Below are 22,500 nucleotides of genomic sequence, written 5' to 3'. Positions count from 1 at the left end.
GGGTCTCCTGTGAGGAACTGAGGGGATATGTGGTAGTACACTGCCCTCCAGTGGTCACTGGGTGTAAATGCATCTTTGTTGATTTAATTATCAGGGAATGTAGTCAAATGGTCTCCTCCAGCCCAAACCTCTCCTTGAGTAACCCCAGCCAGTCCACTTAATTAATGTATTCCAGAACTAACACAGCTGATTCAAATGGTCACCTAATCATCAGACCCCTCATTAGTTAAATCAGCTGTGTTAGTTCTGGAATTCATGAAATACGTGGACAGGCTGTGGGTACTCCAGGAGAGGTTTCAGAAACACTGCTCAAGAAGATACAAACAGTTTGGTAACCTTATACAAACAATATCTAATCAAACTATTTCAAAGGGCTGACCTTTCTAAACATTTCTAATCTAAATTTACAGTCCAGCTTCTGTTCACTACTTTGTACCTGTCACGCCCTGATCTGTTTCACCTGTTCTTGTGTTTGTCTCCACCCCCTCCAGGTGTCGCCCATTTTCCCATTATCCCCTGGGTACGTATACCTGTGTTCTCTGTTTGTCTGTTGCCAGTTTGTTTTGTTTCGTCAAGCCTACCAGTGGTTTTCCCTCTGTTCCCGTCTATCGATTTTTCCTGTTTTTCCCCAGTTTTGACCTTTTTTTACCTGACCCTGAGCCTGCCTGCCGTCCTGTCCCTTTGCTACTCTGGATTATCGACCCCAGCCTGCCTTGACCTGTCGTTTTCCTGCCCTGTTGCTGTAATAAACTTGTTACTTCAACACAGTCTGCATTTGGGTCTTACCTGAAATTTGATAGTACATTGGAGCTCTACATTAAAATGCTCTGCCATCCTCATCTCTACCCTCGTTGGTGTGACATGGTTGTCAAGTGGCGACTGTACCTGGGCCAGTGGCAGGAAGTAGTTTGCTGCTGTGTATAAGTGGGTCAGTGACGGATCGCTCGCTCTCAGATTAGTCTGTCTGTCCCAGGGTACCAGGGCGGCAGGGTGAGGCAGAGAGAGATTTGTCGGAAAAAGGAACAAACATTAGGGAGGGAGGATAGAGCCATAAATGCATAGATAGTAGGCTACAGGTGGGTGAGTGAATGAGTCAGTCTACCCCCATGCTGCCCCCCACTGGAGAGAAAAGGCACTGCTAATTGATCTGCCCTGTGAATGCACAAAACTGTTCTATCTATCTATCTATCTATCTATCTATCTATCTATCTATCTATCTATCTATCTATCTATCTATCTATCTATCTATCTATCTATCTATCTATCTATCTATCTATCTATCTATCTGGTGAGATGATAATACATTATATCACAACGTAACACCAGGGTCCCAACTGCAGACAGAAAGAGCAATGGTAACTTTGACCAGTTTGTCACTATAGTCTCTGAGAGGGTGAGGCACAGGAAGGAAAGAGTGGGAGATAGAGAGAGGCAGGAAGAGAGAGAGAGAGAGAGAGAGGAAGGAAGATAGCGGTTTTAGTACTTCAACTAAATTCTCATTCTCGCACTCTGTGACACAAACTCATGCTAGAATGCAAATACGTAATGGGACACGCATTAACAAAAATCTTATTTTAATATACAGAATGAAAACAAACAATCACTGCTGAATCTAGGCATCATCTACATCATTAGATTCTATAATAACTTAGTCACAGCGGTCACAAGCCTCTGAAGGGCCATTATAAAACACAATATCATGTAAACATAAACCATTCATTTATCCATGTACATTGAAACCAACCACTCCGCCGTCCGATAGTGTGACAATCTACCTGGATCTGAGCAATAACAATGGCAAAACAACACATTTTAATATACTAACCGTAGCTCTATTTAATAAAACTACTGATACACTTTCAGAATTAAATAGAAAATGTCCCAGGAAATGGTTACATTTGATTGAACAGACACTTATGTGCAGGGATATAACAGACACTATTGAATAACAGGTTACGAGTACAATACAACATTCTCAGTATTCCACACAATCTGGGGAATCAGGTAGTGACTCCTACAGTAGTCTGTACACCACAGGAGGTTGGTGGCACCTTAATTGGGGAGGACGGGCTCGTGGTAATGACTGGAGCGGGATCAGTGGAATGGTATCAAATACATCAAACACCTGGTTTCCATCTGCGTCGTTCCCGGCCATTATTATGAGCCAGTCCTCCCCTCAGCAGCCTCCACTGCTATGAACCGTGGCTCTATAAAAGAGGTGAGATGTTATTGACAGGCTGTGGATACGTTATTGATCTGTTAGGTAAGTGTCCTTGACTCCTGTCGTAATGCGTAATTGATGCGTTGCGAATAGGTTGTCCGAAGGTCACAGATGGGTTGTGAATATGTTGCTGGTACAGTGGGTTGTTGATGGATTGTGAATATGTTGCTGGTAGGTTGTTGGAAGGCTATCATAGGTCAGGGACCTTTGATGTGGCCCACAGCGGGGTTGACGAAGGAGAAGTTGTTAAACATGGTTTGGTCCACACTGTTCATGAGGGTACGATCTGCACACGACAACCTGGGTTTCTCATTGATAAACTCCTTGTCAAAGTTACTGACGTCACTGGGGGATTTCTGCATGGACAGGAGAGAGGGGAGAGGTTACAACGCACACACACACACACACGCAGCGACACACACACATGCATACAAATGCAGATGTAAACAAACACACACACTCGCAGCCTGAGGATGTACGTACCACAGTTGGCCTGAAGGGCGGCGCCACCTCTCGTTTCTCCAGAGCGTTCCAGTCTGTGTCTTTGAAGAAGGAGTGTTGACGGATGTTCCCCTTCACACCCAGCCTCCTCTCCGGCTCCCTTACAAACAGCTGTAAAACAAACATACCATATATACACACACGCACGCACGCACGCACGCACGCACGCACGCACGCACGCACGCACGCACGCACGCACGCACACGCACACACACACACACACACACACACACACACACACACACACACACACACACACACACACACACACACACACACACACACACACACACACATCAGGACAGAGGACGCCAAGTTCATAACCTCCACTCCAATGGGAAAAAGACACAAGAACACCCTCATGAAAGGTAACCAATCACACGCAGACACACGCAGAACACGTCACATCCATCCCGACCGTCAATCATTCATGTTGATGTATGTAATCTGGTGCATAGTGGACGACGTTGCCGTAGTTCAATCGTCGTGGCATTGCAGTGAGAGGACTAAGTTGTTGCATTGAGTGAGACCTTGATGAGGATGTCTCGTGCGTCCTTGGCCAGCCAGCGGGGGTAACAGGGGTCATCTGTCCTGATGGACTGGAACAGTTCCTCCTCATCACGACCATGGAATGGAGACTGGCCAATCAGCATCTCGTACAGCAAGACCCCGAATGACCACCAGTCCACTGAGCTGCCGTACTTCTGCCCCAGCAGAATCTATAAAACCATGACCGTTCAGTTCAACATGACATCTCTTCCTCATCATCATCACTTCATGATGTTTATCTAAAACCAGTACATTAGACGGAGATGGTATGTAATTGATTAATGATAGAAATCAATGAGATCAGAATTGAGTGTGAGAAACATTACTTCCCTAAGGGAACATTTCCATTGGTTATACACCTTTTAAGGGTTGCAATGCTGATAGTAAGAGTGTAGATTCCTATAGTGATGGTGGACATGCAGTCACCTCTGGGGCGATGTAATCTGGTGTTCCACAGAAGGTGCAGGTCCGCGTTTCTCCCTCCATGTTCTCCTTACACATCCCAAAGTCTGCTATCTTTATATGGCCTTCTGAGTCTAACAACACGTTGTCCAGCTTCAGATCCCTATAGACAATGCCTTTGGAGTGGAGGAACTGGAGCCCACAGATAATCTCAGCAGCATAGAACCTACAGCCAGAGGGAGGAGAGAGGGGATGTGAGGAGAGAGGGATTGGGTGGAGAGAATGGAGGGTGTGTGTGTGTGTGTGTGTGTGTGTGTGTGTGTGTGTGTGTGTGTGTGTGTGTGTGTGTGTGTGTGTGTGTGTGTGTGTGTGTGTGTGTGTGTGTGTGTGTGTGTGTGTGTGTGTGTGTGTGTGTGTGTGTGTGTGTGTCTGGTAGACATAGCCTGGTAGTGTGTACGGGTTAACTTACGTCGATCTCTGCACGTCAAACTTGTGACAGTTCTGGATGTGGAACATGAGGTCACCTCCATTCAGATACTCCATCACAAAGAACAGGTTCTCCTGTCACACACACAACACAGTCATATCAACAAAACCTGTGGTTTGTCTGTGTGTGTGTGTGTGTTTGTGTGTGTTGAGTGCATGTGTGTGTGTTACCGTGGTCTGGAAGGTGCAGTGGAGGTGTGTGAGGAAGGGATGTTCCCAGGCCAGGGAGAGGACTCTCCTCTCCACCATGGTACACTCCACATCATCATCCATCAGAACCACGTCCTTCTTCAGAGCCTTCACCGCAAAGAACTCTCTGCTGCTCTTCAGCTCGGCCAAGAACACCTAGCAACACACACAGAGGATACGTACATGTAGGAAATCACTGCATTCACCTATTCAGTGCTTGTCAAACGGAGGTGAAGGATCAGTCAGGCAAAGTCTAAGTACAATCGAGAAGTCTCTTCAGTCCACTGGATCCAAGAACACAGAGCATGGCTAGAACATGTTCAAAGACCAAGCAACACACGTCACACTTATATATTTTTTGGTTTCATAACATCATTATTACTAGCGTTGTAAAACTACCGGTAATCTATCGCAGTACATTTCCTGGTAATTAACAGGTAATCTATGGCAATCTATGGTAACTTCAATCATTTATACCAGAATCATTTTTAGAAAATGTTTTCACTCACAATATTTATTTTTTCTTTATCTTTATATCTGTGTCCATATTGTCCGTGAGTTTCTAGTGGATAGACAGTGTGATTCACGAGAAAAAAAAGCATCTAATCAACAATGACATCATTTCCAATTAACACTGCAACTCTTCCACCTATTGACTTTTTTCACAGCTGTCACCAGTTTGGTGTAATAAAAACATTTGCAATTAAAAACATATTGACAGAGTAAAATAAATAAAAGTCTGTAAAAATGTAAAGGATATATTATACTGATACACTCATATTCAACACCAATGGTATTCACTAAGTTTATGTGTTATATTTAGGAGCATGTTTTTAAGCTTGTCATTCTAGTTTGTTTATTCGAATCATCTTCATTTATTATTTTATACACTTCACATGTTATGAACATTTCATAAAATCCTGAAAGTTTCCAAAATTCTGGTAGTTTACTGGTAAACTTAGAAAGCTACCGGTAACGTACCCTCCCTTTGTAACCATAACTATGACTAAAGATTATTGGTAAAGGTCAATCAGTGTCCGAGACACTCCTCCATTGACGGCCATTCTAGCGATGTTCTAATACATTCTGGTTCTGGAACATTCTGACCAACATGTTTATAGGTCCAAACATAATCATCACAACACCAACATTGTACTTCAATTAAGGTTACCTTACTCCTCATTGTCATGTTTTGTCTTATATTGTCTTGTCATTTTGCTTTTCCTTCTGTTCGTTTTTCCCCTGCTGGTCTTTTTAGGTTCGTTCCCCTTTTTCTCTCTCCCTTCCTCTCTCTCTTCTCTCTATCGTTCCGTTCCTGCTCCCAGCTGTTCCTATTCCCCTAATCAATCATTTAGTCTTCCCACACCTGTTCCCTATCTTTTCCCCTGATTAGAGTCCCTATTTCTCCCCTTGTTTTCCGTTTCTGCCCTGTCGGATCCTTGTATATTGTTCACCGTGCTGTGTCTTTGTATCGCCCTGTCGTGTCGTGTTTCCCTCAGATGCTGCGTGGTGAGCAGGTGTCTGAGTCTGCTACGGTCAAGTGCCTTCCCGAGGCAACCTGCAGTTTATTATCGAGTCTCCAGTCAGTTCTCGTGATTACGAGTGAAATTGTTTTTATGCTTTATTTACCGCTCCGATTTGTCTAGGAGTATTGCTATTTCCTTAAACTGGATTAAAGACTCTGTTTTCGCCAAGTCGCTTTTGGGTCCTCATTCACCTGCATAACAGAAGGATCCGACCAAAGAATGGACCCAGCGACTACAGACGCTCGTAACACTGCCGTCGAGATCCAAGGAGCCATGCTCGGCAGACACGAGCAGGAATTGTCTGCTGCTCGTCATGCCATGGAGAACCTGGCCGCTCAGGTTTCCGACCTCTCTGGACAGTTCCAGAGTCTTCGTCTCGTGCCACCTGTTACTTCCTGGTCTGTCGAGCCTCCGGAACCTAGGGTTAATAACCCACCTTGCTACTCCGGGCAGCCCAAGGAGTGCCGCTCCTTTCTCACCCAGTGTGATATTGTGTTCTCTCTCCAACCCAACACATACTCTAGAGAGAGAGCTCGGGTTGCTTACGTCATTTCACTCCTTACTGGCCGGGCTCGAGAGTGGGGCACAGCTATCTGGGAGGCAAGGGCTGATTGTTCAAACAATTACCAGAACTTTAAAGAGGAGATGATTCGGGTTTTTGACCGTTCAGTTTTTGGTAGGGAGGCTTCTAGGGCCCTGGCTTCCCTATGCCAAGGTGATCGATCCATAACGGATTACTCTATAGAGTTTCGCACTCTTGCTGCCTCTAGTGACTGGAACGAGCCGGCGCTGCTCGCTCGTTTTCTGGAGGGACTCCACGCAGTGGTCAAAGATGAGATTCTCTCCCGGGAGGTTCCTTCCAGTGTGGACTCTTTGATTGCTCTCGCCATCCGCATAGAACGACGGGTAGATCTTCGTCACCAAGCTCGTGGAAGAGAGCTCGCGTCAACGGTGTTTCCCTGCTCCGCATCGCAACCATCTCCCTCCTCTGGCTCAGAGACTGAGCCCATGCAGCTGGGAGGTATTCGCATCTCGACTAAGGAGAGGGAACGGAGGATCACCAACCGCCTGTGCCTCTATTGCGGATTTGATGGACATTTTGTCAATTCATGTCCAGTAAAAGGCCAGAGCTCATCAGTAAGCGGAGGGCTACTGGTGAGCGCTACTACTCAGGTGTCTCCATCTAGATCCTGTACTACTATGTCGGTCCATCTACGCTGGACTGGTTCGGGTGCTACATGCAGTGCCTTGATAGACTCTGGGGCTGAGGGTTGTTTCATGGACGAAGCATGGGCTCGGAAACATGACATTCCTTTCAGACAGTTAGACAAGCCTACGCCCATGTTCGCCTTAGATGGTAGTCATCTTCCCAGTATCAGATTTGAGACACTACCTTTAACCCTCACAGTATCTGGTAACCACAGTGAGACTATTTCTTTTTTGATTTTTCGTTCACCTTTTACACCTGTTGTTTTGGGTCATCCCTGGCTAGTATGTCATAATCCTTCTATTAATTGGTCTAGTAATTCTATCCTATCCTGGAACGTTTCTTGTCATGTGAAGTGTTTAATGTCTGCCATCCCTCCCATTTCTTCTGTCCCCACTTCTCAGGAGGAACCTGGCGATTTGACAGGAGTGCCGGAGGAATATCATGATCTGCGCACGGTCTTCAGTCGGTCCCGAGCCAACTCCCTTCCTCCTCACCGGTCGTATGATTGTAGTATTGATCTCCTTCCGGGGACCACTCCTCCTCGGGGTAGACTATACTCTCTGTCGGCTCCCGAACGTAAGGCTCTCGAGGATTATTTGTCTGTGTCTCTTGACGCCGGTACCATAGTGCCTTCTTCCTCTCCGGCCGGGGCGGGGTTTTTTTTGTTAAGAAAAGGACGGTACTCTGCGCCCCTGCGTGGATTATCGAGGCTGAATGACATAACGGTTAAGAATCGTTATCCGCTTCCCCTTATGTCATCAGCCTTCGAGATTCTGCAGGGAGCCAGGTGCTTTACTAAGTTGGACCTTCGTAATGCTTACCATCTCGTGCGCATCAGAGAGGGGGACGAGTGGAAAACGGCGTTTAACACTCCGTTAGGGCATTTTGAGTACCGGGTTCTGCCGTTTGGTCTCGCCAATGCGCCAGCTGTTTTTCAGGCATTAGTTAATGATGTTCTGAGAGACATGCTGAACATCTTTGTTTTTGTCTACCTTGACGATATCCTGATTTTTTCACCGTCACTCGAGATTCATGTTCAGCACGTTCGACGTGTTCTCCAGCGCCTGTTAGAGAATTGTCTCTACGTGAAGGCTGAGAAGTGCTCTTTTCATGTCTCCTCCGTTACTTTTCTCGGTTCCGTTATTTCCGCTGAAGGCATACAGATGGATTCCGCTAAGGTCCAAGCTGTCAGTGAGTGGCCCGTTCCAAGGTCACGTGTCGAGTTGCAGCGCTTTCTAGGTTTCGCTAATTTCTATCGGCGTTTCATTCGTAATTTCGGTCAAGTTGCTGCCCCTCTCACAGCTCTTACTTCTGTCAAGACGTGTTTTAAGTGGTCCGGTTCCGCCCAGGGAGCTTTTGATCTTCTAAAAGAACGTTTTACGTCCGCTCCTATCCTCGTTACTCCTGACGTCACTAGACAATTCATTGTCGAGGTTGACGCTTCAGAGGTAGGCGTGGGAGCCATTCTATCCCAGCGCTTCCAGTCTGACGATAAGGTTCATCCTTGCGCTTATTTTTCTCATCGCCTGTCGCCATCTGAACGCAACTATGATGTGGGTAACCGCGAACTGCTCGCCATCCGCTTAGCCCTAGGCGAATGGCGACAGTGGTTGGAGGGGGCGACCGTTCCTTTTGTCGTTTGGACAGACCATAAGAACCTTGAGTACATCCGTTCTGCCAAACGACTTAATGCTCGTCAAGCTCGTTGGGCGTTATTTTTCGCTCGTTTCGAGTTTGTGATTTCTTACCGTCCGGGTAGCAAGAACACCAAGCCTGATGCCTTATCCCGTCTTTTTAGTTCTTCTGTGGCTTCTACTGATCCCGAGGGGATTCTTCCTTATGGGCGTGTTGTCGGGTTGACAGTCTGGGGAATTGAAAGACAGGTTAAGCAAGCACTCACGCACACTGCGTCGCCGCGAGCTTGTCCTAGTAACCTTCTTTTCGTTCCTGTTTCCACTCGTCTGGCTGTTCTTCAGTGGGCTCACTCTGCCAAGTTAGCTGGTCATCCCGGTGTTCGAGGCACTCTTGCTTCTATTCGCCAGTGCTTTTGGTGGCCGACTCAGGAGCGTGACACGCGCCGTTTCGTGGCTGCTTGTTCGGACTGCGCGCAGACTAAGTCAGGTAACTCTCCTCCTGCCGGTCGTCTCAGACCGCTCCCCATTCCTTCTCGACCATGGTCTCACATCGCCCTAGACTTCATTACCGGTCTGCCTTTGTCTGCGGGGAAGACTGTGATTCTTACGGTTGTCGATAGGTTCTCTAAGGCGGCACATTTCATTCCTCTCGCTAAACTTCCTTCCGCTAAGGAGACGGCACAAATCATCATCGAGAATGTGTTCAGAATTCATGGCCTCCCGTTAGACGCCATTTCAGACAGAGGTCCGCAATTCACGTCACAGTTTTGGAGGGAGTTCTGTCGTTTGATTGGTGCGTCCGTCAGTCTCTCTTCCGGGTTTCATCCCCAGTCTAACGGTCAAGCAGAGAGGGCCAATCAGACGATTGGTCGCATACTACGCAGCCTTTCTTTCAGAAACCCTGCGTCTTGGGCAGAACAGCTCCCCTGGGCAGAATACGCTCACAACTCGCTTCCTTCGTCTGCTACCGGGTTATCTCCGTTTCAGAGTAGTCTGGGTTACCAGCCTCCTCTGTTCTCATCCCAGCTTGCCGAGTCCAGCGTTCCCTCCGCTCAAGCGTTTGTCCAACGTTGTGAGCGCACCTGGAGGAGGGTGAGGTCTGCACTTTGCCGTTACAGGGCACAGACTGTGAGAGCCGCCAATAAACGTAGGATTAAGAGTCCAAGGTATTGTTGCGGCCAGAGAGTGTGGCTTTCCACTCGCAACCTTCCTCTTATGACAGCTTCTCGTAAGTTGACTCCGCGGTTCATTGGTCCGTTCCGTGTCTCCCAGGTCGTCAATCCTGTCGCCGTGCGACTGCTTCTTCCGCGACATCTTCGTCGCGTCCATCCTGTCTTCCATGTCTCCTGTGTCAAGCCCTTTCTTCGCACCCCCGTTCGTCTTCCCTCCCCCCCTCCCGTCCTTGTCGAGAGCGCACCTATTTACAAGGTACGTAGGATCATGGACATGTGTTCTCGGGGACGGGGTCACCAATACTTAGTGGATTGGGAGGGTTACGGTCCTGAGGAGAGGAGTTGGGTTCCGTCTCGGGACGTGCTGGACCGTTCACTGATTGATGATTTCCTCCGTTGCCGCCAGGATTCCTCCTCGAGTGCGCCAGGAGGCGCTCGGTGAGTGGGGGGGTACTGTCATGTTTTGTCTTATATTGTCTTGTCATTTTGCTTTTCCTTCTGTTCGTTTTTACCCTGCTGGTCTTTTTAGGTTCGTTCCCCTTTTTCTCTCTCCCTTCCTCTCTCTTCTCTCTATCGTTCCGTTCCTGCTCCCAGCTGTTCCTATTACCCTAATCAATCATTTAGTCTTCCCACACCTGTTCCCTATCTTTTCCCCTGATTAGAGTCCCTATTTCTCCCCTTGTTTTCCGTTTCTGCCCTGTCGGATCCTTGTATATTGTTCACCGTGCTGTGTCTTTGTATCGCCCTGTCGTGTCGTGTTTCCCTCAGATGCTGCGTGGTGAGCAGGTGTCTGAGTCTGCTACGGTCAAGTGCCTTCCCGAGGCAACCTGCAGTTTATTATCGAGTCTCCAGTCAGTTCTCGTGATTACGAGTGAAATTGTTTTTATGCTTTATTTACCGCTCCGATTTGTCTAGGAGTATTGCTATTTCCTTAAACTGGATTAAAGACTCTGTTTTCGCCAAGTCGCTTTTGGGTCCTCATTCACCTGCATAACACTCATGGCCAGGCTCTCTTCCTTATACCACAATACACAGATGGCAATGCCCTCTCCCCCTGCTAGAAACTTCTGCTTAGGTCATGCTGACCCAGGCTCACAGGCTTGAGTATAATAACCGAATATACACTGAGTATAACAAACATTAAGAACACCTTCCTAATATTGAGTTTCACCACTTTTTGCCCTCAGAACAGCCTCAATTCGTCGGGGCCTGGACTCTACAAAGTGTCAAAAGGCGTTCCACAGGGATGCTGGCCCATGTTGACTCCAATGCTTCCCACAGTTGTGTCAAGTTGACTGGATGCCCTTTGGGTGGTGGACCAATCTTGATACACATGGGAAAATGTTGAGCGTGAAAAACCCAGCAGCGTTGCAGTTCTTGACACAAACTGGTGCACCTGGCCCCTACTACCAGACCCCGTTCAAAGGCACTTCAATGGTTTCTCTTGCCCATTCACCCTCTGAATGGACCACAGACACAATCCATGTCTCAATTGTCTCAAGGTTTAAAAATCCTGGTTTAACATGTCTCCTACTAATGTTTTGTACACTCAGTATATGTTTGTTAGAAATAACGAAGTACACTCATCTGCACGGTTTCCATCAGTTAGAGACAAATCACCATAAACTGAGACAAGACTTGGGATTGATAAATGTCCTAGTTATCAACGGACTGAGAAACTGGTTGTGGGTTCAATTCCCACGAGGGACCAGTATGTTAAAAAAAGTATGAAAATGTATTCACTCGCTCTGGATAAGAGCGTCTGCTAAATGACTCAAATCTAATCTAAACGTCAACGCATGTCATAGAAGCACGAGACTCATGTCTCAGTTTATGATATGTCTTAAGCCCAGATAGAAAATGTATACCCCCAGTGAATCTAGGGGCTCAGTAGGTGCAGTGGTTTCTCTCTGGTACTCTCTGGTTTCTGGTACCTTGCCGAAGCTGCCTTTGCCAAGCATCTTGTGCAGGACGAAGTTGTCCAGGGTGAACTTGTGAAGGTGTTCTTTCCTGGGGACGGCGTACAGTGTCTCAGGCTCCTCCATCACAGGGGCAGGCATGTCCCACACCGCTTGGGTGTCCCACGATATACCCTGCTGCTCTGGAGGGGGGGGGGGGAGAAGGGGAGATAGTAATTTAGTCCTATTAAGTCTCAAGTTGACTACAAATCCCTCACAGTTGCATGACTGACCAGGTTGACCATGTGTGGTCTCCTTACCTTTTCGCCCAGCGGTGGCTGCTGTCGGGGGGAGACTTGCCACTAATCCTGAAGGTTCCCGCACCACCCCTGCCTGGCCCACACCCACCGGCCCGCCTCGACTATAGATCTCACTCTCTCTGGAGCCCCTGGCCTATAGGAAAATGCATAGACACATGTAATAATTAATAACATAACGCAATGCTACAGTATCTGTATAACGGGCAGGGATAGATTCCTTACTTACAATCAACATACATTTTTGTAATCTATTTTATGAAATGTACTTGTGGATCTGTCGGACAGCACTGACTTCCTAACGAGTGTTGCCAACTCATTTTCAGGGTAAGTTGCTAGAGGCAGGTTGATTTGTTGCTAAAAGTTGCTAAATGACGTTGTGATGTCATTGCGTGATAACGTAAAACTGCGTCATTACGTAGAATACACATTAACGCTACTCAAATTGACTGGTCAGCTCGGCAAAAAATATGATTTGACATTTGTTCAGGTACAGACTCTCACTCGTTTCTGTACTTCTGGCTGTACAATTGTGATTGAGACATGTTGATTCACGTTGTAAGTTTGTTCAAAATCTAACATTCATGACCGACTATATTCATTGGGTTTGTCTCGTCGAACCCGTACTACTGCTGCTGCAGTCAGCCAACGATGATTTGCAATTTGCTGAAATTGTTGCTGGCCTGCTGCTGCCTGTGCACGATCTGGGCGCCTGCTGCTGCCTGTGTACGATCTGAGTGCCTACTGCTGCCTGGGTACCATCTGAGCGGCCTGCTGCTGCCTGTGCACGATCTGAGTGCCTGCTGCTGCCTGTGTACGATCTGAGTGCCTGCTGCTGCCTGTGTACCATCTGAGCGGCCTGCTGCTGCCTGTGTACCATCTGAGCGGCCTGCTGCTGCCTGTGTACGATCTGAGCGGCCTGCTGCTGCCTGTGTACGATCTGAGCGGCCTGCTGCTGCCTGTGTACCATCTGAGCGGCCTGCTGCTGCCTGTGTATGATCTGAGTGGCCTGCTGCTGTCCGTGTACCATCTGAGCGGCCTGCTGCTGCCTGTGTACCATCTGAGCGGCCTGCGGCTGCCTGTGTATGATCTGAGTGGCCTGCTGCTGCCTGTGTACCATCTGAGCGGCCTGCTGCTGCCTGTGTATGATCTGAGTGGCCTGCTGCTGCCTGTGTACGATCTGAGCGCCTGCTGCTGCCTGTGTATGATCTGAGTGGCCTGCTGCTGCCTGTGTACCATCTGAGCGGCCTGCTGCTGCCTGTGTATGATCTGAGTGGCCTGCTGCTGCCTGTGTACGATCTGAGCGCCTGCTGCTGCCTGTGTATGATCTGAGTGGCCTGCTGCTGCCTGTGTACCATCTGAGCGGCCTGCTGCTGCCTGTGTATGATCTGAGTGGCCTGCTGCTGCCTGTGTACCATCTGAGCGGCCTGCTGCTGCCTGTGTACCATCTGAGCGGCCTGCTGCTGCCTGTGTATGATCTGAGTGGCCTGCAGCTGCCTGTGTACCATCTGAGAGGCCTGCTGCTGCCTGTGTATGATCTGAGTGGCCTGCTGCTGCCTGTGTACGATCTGAGCGCCTGCTGCTGCCTGTGTATGATCTGAGTGGCCTGCTGCTGCCTGTGTACGATCTGAGCGCCTGCTGCTGCCTGTGTATGATCTGAGTGGCCTGCTGCTGCCTGTGTATGATCTGAGTGGCCTGCTGCTGCCTGTGTACGATCTGAGTGGCCTGCTGCTGCCTGTGTACGATCTGAGCGCCTGCTGCTGCCTGTGTATGATCTGAGTGGCCTGCTGCTGCCTGTGTATGATCTGAGTGGCCTGCTGCTGCCTGTGTACGATCTGAGCGCCTGCTGCTGACGTCACTCACAATGCACTTTTGCAGCCAGTCACGTGTGTTGTGACAGAGAAAATAGGTTTTGTGTCATTTAGAGGGAAAATGCGTGCATTTTATCGTTTGAGTCACTTTTCAAAAGTTGCTGAAAGTTCCAAATACATTTTTAAAAGCAGCTAAATGTGTTGCTAGGTGCTGTTTGAAAAAATGGGTAGTCTGAAAGGTTGCTACAAAATTGCTAAGTTAGCATCACCGTTCCTAACCCCTCGACCCCTGAACTCTGACCTGCTGTTTAGTCTCGATCATGGCCAGGGCTTCAGCCATCAGTTTCTGGTTGACTCCACACAGGTTGGCCACCTTTTTCTGGCACTTGTGATGAACGTTCATACTGCACTCTGCACGGACAACACACATGGTTACACGGTATACAGACACAGATGGAATGGGACCATGAAATCAATACATTTTGACATTTAGACGGTGAAATAGGGAATCGTGTGAAAAGGTATGGTGCAATATAATGGTTTGATAGGGTACTGTTGTGATTTGAGTTGGTAATGGTATGATGTGATTGTGTAATGACAGTGATGTGATGTTGGTGGCACCTTGGTAATGGCTGGAGTGGAGTAGGTGGAATGGTATCAAATACATCAAACACATAGATTCCATGTGTTTGATGCCATTCCAATTGCTCCGTTCCAGACATTATTATGAGCCGCCCTCCCCTCAGCAGCCTCCTGTGGACTGTCCTCTCACCCTCACACTTGAGTCCCTGCTTGGCCAGCCCCCACAGCAGCGTGCCACAGTGTTCACAGAACGTGGGGCTCTTGTAGTTGTACACCTTAAACCTGTGGGGCATGTCGATCTTAAAGCGCTCCTTGTGGATCTGCAACACACAGCAAACACACTCGGTCACCTGAACACACAGCACTACAACCCTTTGTTGCCATGGAAATATGACACAGGAAGTAGGCAACAACTGCTTTGGACGTTTTAGGGAAGTAAAATCCCTGGGATAAAACTATATTTTTTTCTCTGTCTAGGATCGGGGAGTACTGGTAAACAGTGAGTACGGTAATCACAGAGCCGTCTGCTTCGAAGAACCAACCCACTGTCTCAGTGTGTACTGTGAAAGAGAGTGAGTTAGTCCGTGTGTACTGTGAAAGAGAGTGAGTTAGTCCGTGTGTACTGTGAGAGAGAGTGAGTTAGTCCGTGTGTACTGTGAAAGAGAGTGAGTTAGTCCGTGTGTACTGTGAGAGAGAGTGAGTTAGTCCGTGTGTACTGTGAGAGAGAGTGAGTTAGTCCGTGTGTACTGTGAGAGAGAGTGAGTTAGTCTGTGTGTACTGTGAGAGAGAGTGAGTTAGTCCGTGTGTACTGTGAGAGAGAGTGAGTTAGTCCGTGTGTACTGTGAGAGAGAGTGAGTTAGTCAGTGTGTACTGTGAGAGAGAGTGAGTTAGTCAGTGTGTACTGTGAGAGAGAGTAAGTTTAGTCAGTGTGTACTGTGAGTCCGTGTGTACTGTGAGAGAGAATGAGTTAGTCCGTGTGTACTGTGAGAGAGAGTGAGTTAGTCCGTGTGTACTGTGAGAGAGAGTGAGTTAGTCAGTGTATACTGTGAAAGAGAGTGAGTTAGTCAGTGTGTACTGTGAGAGAGAGTGAGTTAGTCAGTGTGTACTGTGAAAGAGAGTGAGTTAGTCAGTGTGTACTGTGAGAGAGAGTGAGTTAGTCAGTGTGTACTGTGAGAGAGAGTGAGTTAGTCCGTGTGTACTGTGAGAGAGAGTGAGTTAGTCAGTGTGTACTGTGAGAGAGTGAGTTAGTCAGTGTGTACTGTGAGAGAGAGTGAGTTAGTCCGTGTGTACTGTGAGAGAGAGTGAGTTAGTCAGTGTGTACTGTGAGAGAGTGAGTTAGTCAGTGTGTACTGTGAGAGAGAGTAAGTTAGTCCGTGTGTACTGTGAGAGAGAGCGAGTTAGTCAGTGTGTACTGTGAGAGAGAGTAAGTTAGTCTGTGTGTACTGTGAGAGAGAGTGAGTTAGTCAGTGTGTACTGTGAGAGAGAGTGAGTTAGTCCGTGTGTACTGTGAGAGAGAGTAAGTTAGTCCGTGTGTACTGTGAGAGAGAGTAAGTTAGTCCGTGTGTACTGTGAGAGAGAGTGAGTTAGTCCGTGTGTACTGTGAGAGAGAGTGAGTTAGTCAGTGTGTACTGTGAGAGAGTGAGTTAGTCAGTGTGTACTGTGAGAGAGTGAGTTAGTCAGTGTGTACTGTGAGAGAGAGTGAGTTAGTCAGTGTGTACTGTGAGAGAGAGTGAGTTAGACAGTGTGTACTGTGAGAGAGAGTGAGTTAGTCAGTGTGTACTGTGAGAGAGAGTGAGTTAGTCAGTGTGTACTGTGAGAGAGAGTGAGTTAGTCAGTGTGTACTGTGAGAGAGAGTGAGTTAGTCAGTGTGTACTGTGAGAGAGTGAGTTAGTCCGTGTGTACTGTGAGAGAGAGTGAGTTAGTCCGTGTGTACTGTGAGAGAGAGTAAGTTAGTCCGTGTGTACTGTGAGAGAGAGTAAGTTAGTCCGTGTGTACTGTGAGAGAGAGTTAGTCAGTGTGTACTGTGAGAGAGTGAGTTAGTCAGTGTGTACTGTGAGAGAGTGAGTTAGTCAGTGTGTACTGTGAGAGAGAGTGAGTTAGTCAGTGTGTACTGTGAGAGAGAGTGAGTTAGTCAGTGTGTACTGTGAGAGAGAGTGAGTTAGTCAGTGTGTACTGTGAGAGAGAGTGAGTTAGTCAGTGTGTACTGTGAGAGAGAGTGAGTTAGTCAGTGTGTACTGTGAGAGAGAGTGAGTTAGTCAGTGTGTACTGTGAGAGAGAGTGAGTTAGTCAGTGTGTACTGTGAGAGAGTGAGTTAGTCCGTGTGTATGTGGTTGACTTTAACTGACAATTAACACGTGTGTTACCTCTGTGCTAAACCACAGTCACCAGAAGCCCAGATACACTGTATGTCAGTCTGTCTGCATGCAATCTAAGAGGACCTCCAGTCGTTTACATTGAGGCTCCTCATGTCACAAACACCAAGACAAAGTGGACACATCATTTACTGCCACTATTATTGGAACCCAAGCAACTAAATATAATGACAAATCCAAGATGCTCTAAAATGCTCAAGATCACTTACTGTCATCGTTGTATAGAAATGGACTACAATGTACAGGCCTACCATGGTCTCTTTGCTGTTGATGGCCGACCCAGTGCACTTGGCGATGATTATGTCAATGCATTTCTTGTGGATGGCTGCGTTGCACTCTGAAAGACCAATGATGAGGGGATGAGAGTGTAGACAGGAGAGAGGACGGATGAGTGTAGGGATAGAATATGGAATAGGTAGAAGATGAGGGGAGAGAGAGAGCAGAGCGAGAGAGCAGAGAGAGAGAGAGAGAGCAGAGATACTCACGTCGGCACTGATAACCCTGCTTATTCAGACCCCTGTGGGGAAAAGAAACACAACATTAACAGGAACCAGAAAACAAACAGTGGATGATGTGGATGATGTTTAAATAGAAATACTGTAGTGTTTGTTTCAGAGTGACAATGAAATCAATCTATGTGAACGATGTCTTTAGGATGCAATCCAATTGACTAGGTTTTAAATAAAGTTAGGCTGTGATATTTAATTTTTAATTTTTATTTCACCTTTATTTAACCAGGTAGGCTAGTTGAGAACAAGTTCTCATTTACAACTGCGACCTGGCCAAGATAAAGCATAGCAGTGTGAACAGACAACACAGAGTTACACATGGAGTAAACAATAAACAAGTCAATAACACAGTAGAAAGAAAGAAGAAAAGAGAGTCTATATACATTGTGTGAGGAGGTATGAGGAGGTAGGCGAATAATTACAATTTAGCAGATTAACACTGGAGTGATAAATGATCAGATGGTCATGTGCAGGTAGAGATACTGGTGTGCAAAAGAGAAGAAAAGTAAATAGATATAAACAGTATGGGGATGAGGTAGGTACATTGGGTGGGCTGTTTACTGATAGACTATGTACAGCTGCAACTAGGTTTTAAATAAAGTTAGGTTGTGATATACACACTGTACAGACAGAAGGGGTACTAGGTTTTACATAAAGTTAGGTTGTGATATACACACTGTACAGACAGAAGGTGTACTAGGTTTTAAATAACGGTGACCGCGAGCCAGGCCTTATCGCCCAACATCAGTGCCAGACCTCACTAATGGTCTTGTGGCTGAATGGAAGTAAGTCCCTGCAGAAATGTTCCAACATCTAGTGGAAAGCCTTCGCAGAAGAGTGGAAGCTGTTATAGCATCAAAGGTGGGACCAACTCCATATTAATGCCCATGATTTTGAAATGAGATGTTCGACGAGCAGGTGTCCACAAACTTTTGGTCATGTAGTGTATAGACTGACCAAGTGAATCCCGGTGAATGCTATGATCCTTATTGATGTCAACTGTTAAATCAGCCTAGATGAAGGGAAGGAGACAGTCTAAAGAAGGTCTTTTAAGACTTGAGACAATTGAGATGTGCCATTCAGAGGGTGAATGGGAAAGACAAAAATGGGGTGTGGTAGTAGGTGCCAGGCGCACCGGTTTGTGTCAAGAACTGCAACGCTGCTGTTTTTCACGCTCAACAGTTCCCCGTCTGTATCAAGAATGGTCCACCACCCAAAGGACATCCAGCCAACTTGACACAACTGTGGGAAGCATTGGAGTCAACATGGGCCAGCATCCCTGTGGAAAGCTTTTGACACCTCGTAGAGTCAATGCCCCGCCAAAACTGAGACTGTTCTGAGGGCAACTCAATATTAGGAAGGTGTTCCTTGTTGTTTTGGCTCAGTGGACGTACCAGACAAACTCTTTACAGACGGAGCAGAAGGTGGGCTGGGGGAAGAAAGTGGCGCTGAACTCGTGACATTTGACCTCATGGATCTTGGCCTGTTTGATGGCTCCGCGTCGTGCGTGGAGGGCAAAGACTCCCGGATCCCTGTCTCTCTCTCCAAATCCATCTCCCTCACCTGAACCTGTGGCGTCTGGGAAACAGGCGCAGACACATGAAAGTTATGTTACTGCATAGTCTTGTCACAGTTAAAAGACAGAGGAAGAGAAAGAGAGAGACATGCGAGTCATATTTGCTCCTCTGTGAACACATGATGGGAATGTCCTTCTGCCAGTCTGTGGGCGTGTGTGTGTGTGTGTGTGTGTGTGTGTGTGTGTGTGTGTGTGTGTGTGTGTGTGTGTGTGTGTGTGTGTGTGTGTGTGTGTGTGTGTGTGTGTGTGTGTGTGTGTGTGTGTGTGTGTGTGTGTGTGTGTGTGTGTGTGTTTGGGAGAGAGGAAGAAGGCCTTTGGCTGACTTCCTGTTCTACAGCCCCACAAGCATGTATTCACTAGACACTGACAGCTGCAAATTTAACACGCCTTCCATGATCAATGACAGTCTGTCAAATGTGTGTGTGTGTGTGTGTGTGTGTGTGTGTGTGTGTGTGTGTGTGTGTGTGTGTGTGTGTGTGTGTGTGTGTGTGTGTGTGTGTGTGTGTGTGTGTGTGTGTGTGTGTGTGTGTGTGTGTGTGTGTGTGTGTGTGTGTGTGTGTTTGCAATGACAGAGAGATAGGGAGAGAAAGAGAGAAAGGGTAAAGGTGAATATCTTTCTATTTGTGAGTAATTTAATTGAAAGGGCTAAATGATCAGATGATTAGTCCTGGACAATCATTGGACCACCTGTTGTGAGTGCTGATTATGAGTAGTGGTGGGACTTTATATATAGATAGACATATGAGAGATTTCCTCACGCCTGTTACAATATGACTTTATAACCCTTCAGAGTGTGTTAATAAGACTCCAATAAGAGAGGGCACTGACAGAAACTATTGGGAATAGATGGGCTTCTGGAATGGTTATAACCACACAGGAATAGACATACACAGACCGTACGAAGTCTACAATGGTTCTGAACCCTCACCACTCTTCTCCAAGTAGTATCTGGCCTCCATGAGTAGACGACCCTGTGGTTTTAGCTCCACCTGAGAGAGAGAGAGAGAGAGAGAGAGAGAGAGAGAGAGAGAGAGAGAGAGAGAGAGAGAGAGAGAGAGAGAGAGAGAGAGAGAGAGAGACAGAGACAGAGACAGAGACAGAGAGACAGAGAGGGGAGAGAGAGAGGGGGGAGAGACAGAGAGAGAAACAGAGAGAGAGGGGGAGAGGGGGGTAGAGAGAGACATAGAGAGACAGACAGAGAGAGACAGAGACAGAGAGAGAGGGGGAGAGGGGGGTAGAGACAGAGAGAGAGGGGGAGAGAGAAAGAGACAGAGAGAGAGCGAGAGAGAGAGAGTGACAGAGAGAGAGAGAGAGAGACAGAGAGAGAGAGACAGAGACAGAGACAGAGAGACAGAGAGGGGAGAGAGAGGGGGGGAGAGACAGAGAGAGAGAAACAGAGAGAGATAGATAGAGAACGAGGGAGAGAGAGATAGAGAATTCAATAGATATAGAGAGACATGGAGAGAGGGAGAGAGAGGGAAAGAGAAAGAGAGAAAGAGGGAGAGAGAGAGAATTCGATAGATAGAGACAGAGACACACACAGAGAGAGATATACAGAGAGAGAGGGGGGGAGCGAGACAGAGAGAGACAGAGAGAGAGTGGGGGGAGCGGGAGAGACAGACAGTGAGAGAGAGACAGAGACAGAGAGAGAGGGGGAGAGAGGGGGTGGGGGTAGAGACAGAGAGAGGGGGGGACAGAGAGAGAGAGAGAAGGAGAGGGGGGATACAGGGAGAGACAAAGAGAGAGTGGGGGGAGCGAGAGAGACAGACAGAGAGACAGAGACAGAGAGAGAGGGGGGAGAGAGGGGGTAGAGACAGAGAGAGGGGGGAAAGAGACAGAGAGAGTGAGAGAGAGAGCGACACAGAGAGACAGAGAGACAGAGAGAGAGAGAGACAGAGACAGAGACAGAGACAGAGAGAGAGGAGACAGAGACAGAGTGAGGGGGAAGAGAGAGAGAGAGAGAGAGAGAGAGAGAGAGAATTCAATAGAGATAGAGAATTCAATATATATAGAGAGACATGGAGAGAGGGTGAGAGAGGGAGAGAGAAAGAGAGAAAGAGAGAAAGAGGGAGAGAGAGAGAATTCGATAGATAGAGAGAGAGACACACACAGAGAGAGATATACAGAGAGAGAGAGAGAGAGAGAGAGAGAGAGAGAGAGAGAGAGAGAGAGAATGAGACAGATATATCCCCATATCAAATTATGTGGACACAACACATTCCCTTCGCTCCAACCCTAAGCCAGTGGAACCCCTCCTTCCCTCTCTTCCCTCTCCCTGCTTCCTTCCCCATCCCCCCTCCCTGTTGTCTTACCCAGATCTCCAGCTTGCCGTTCTCCTTTTTGCAGCGTGAGGCCAGGGTGTCCAGCTGCACCACGGCCTCAGACTTTAGCTCAGCGGTTTTATCCTTCACCACCACGTGCATGACACGACCCTGGTGGACATGGGCGTCAAACGTGCTGCTCCAGGGGGGGTACATGGTGGGCTTCTTCTGCTTGTACACCTGGCCCTTCTCTGGAGGGGTCAGGGTGTGTATGTAAAGGGGGGAGGAAGACAGGTAGAAACAGTCGAGAATCTTAACATTAGTCCATCTGTCATTGGTCCTACATTCTTCCTGACATGTGACCTGACCAGAGAGGTCTGTCTCTACCACAGGAGGTTGGTGGCTTCTTAATTTGGGAGGACAGGCTGGTGGTAACGGCTGGTTTCCAGGTGTTTGACTCCGTTCCGGACATTATTATGAGCCGTCCTCCCCTCAACAGCCTCCTGTGATGTATACCTACAGCATAACCTCCACTTCGCAGTATTTCCCTTCCGCCATTTGACAAGTTCCTGCCATAGAATGATACGTATATCTCTATCAGTGGTCCATAGACTTTCTCTGGACAGAGACAACACTACCAGCTGTTGTCTATATTGAAAATCATTTCTCTCTGACAGGGAAAAAACTGTCCTATTCTCCCCAGACAGACAGCTCATATTTTTCATAATGTTTCCAACCGCCTTTGGCATGAGAAGGCGATACGTTTTGCTTTAGGAGTCCCACACAGCTCTGAGCTTCTGTCAGCCCAAGTCACGATCCGTTCCTTTGTTTTTTCTCTCTGTAGTGGTTATGTGACATTTGACTGAGGTGTTGCTTTCATTTTTCTGTTCGGGAGCTTTAGCCACAGTGGAGTTAAGAAACGAGTCTGAGCCGGTCACAGCTTTGTCGTAAGGACTCCGTTAAACTACTCTGACTCCAGACCTTGAACTCTCCTCCTCAATAAGGTGTTCCGTTCAATTTCCAAGCACTCTGTTGGCACAATGAAATGCAGTCGGTTTGCAGCTACTTGTAGGCTACCTAAACCAACAGTGAAATATTGGTGCTAAACCTCGTACTGTACTGCTATTTACTATCATCTGGGCCTTTTGATGTCATTGCAAAAAGCAGTACAAACTGCAGTACAAACTGACCAAAAAGCAGTACAAACTGCAGTATAAACTGACCAAAAAGCAGTACAAACTGCAGTACAAACTGACCAAAAAGCAGTACAAACTGCAGTACAAA

At 47.5% G+C, this 22,500-nt stretch overlaps 1 protein-coding gene across 2 annotated transcripts in view; it reads right to left on the bottom strand.

Annotated features, from left to right (window-relative positions):
• Positions 1–1,557: 1,557 nt before the first annotated feature.
• The window catches only part of LOC123994564 (protein kinase C theta type-like), a 27,231-nt gene continuing 6,288 nt past the window's right edge, over positions 1,558–22,500 (bottom strand). For both annotated transcript variants that reach the window (XM_046297310.1, XM_046297309.1), the window contains exons 3-17: positions 21,268–21,467; positions 19,884–19,944; positions 18,774–18,957; positions 17,356–17,387; positions 17,122–17,207; positions 14,689–14,818; positions 14,218–14,327; positions 12,109–12,241; positions 11,825–11,991; positions 4,331–4,504; positions 4,143–4,234; positions 3,698–3,899; positions 3,253–3,441; positions 2,705–2,833; positions 1,558–2,577 (exon numbers count right to left, since the gene is read on the bottom strand). In XM_046297310.1, coding sequence (XP_046153266.1) covers positions 2,419–2,577; positions 2,705–2,833; positions 3,253–3,441; positions 3,698–3,899; positions 4,143–4,234; positions 4,331–4,504; positions 11,825–11,991; positions 12,109–12,241; positions 14,218–14,327; positions 14,689–14,818; positions 17,122–17,207; positions 17,356–17,387; positions 18,774–18,957; positions 19,884–19,944; positions 21,268–21,467 — 2,048 coding nt within the window. In that variant the 3' untranslated portion in view covers positions 1,558–2,418. The remainder of the gene's footprint in view (positions 2,578–2,704; positions 2,834–3,252; positions 3,442–3,697; positions 3,900–4,142; positions 4,235–4,330; positions 4,505–11,824; positions 11,992–12,108; positions 12,242–14,217; positions 14,328–14,688; positions 14,819–17,121; positions 17,208–17,355; positions 17,388–18,773; positions 18,958–19,883; positions 19,945–21,267; positions 21,468–22,500) is intronic.

The sequence above is a fragment of the Oncorhynchus gorbuscha genome, linkage group LG14, assembly GCF_021184085.1.
Source record: "Oncorhynchus gorbuscha isolate QuinsamMale2020 ecotype Even-year linkage group LG14, OgorEven_v1.0, whole genome shotgun sequence".
NCBI lineage: Eukaryota > Metazoa > Chordata > Actinopteri > Salmoniformes > Salmonidae > Oncorhynchus > Oncorhynchus gorbuscha.
The sequence above is the reverse complement of the archived record's forward strand: the minus strand, read 5'-3'. Positions and strand labels throughout refer to the sequence as shown.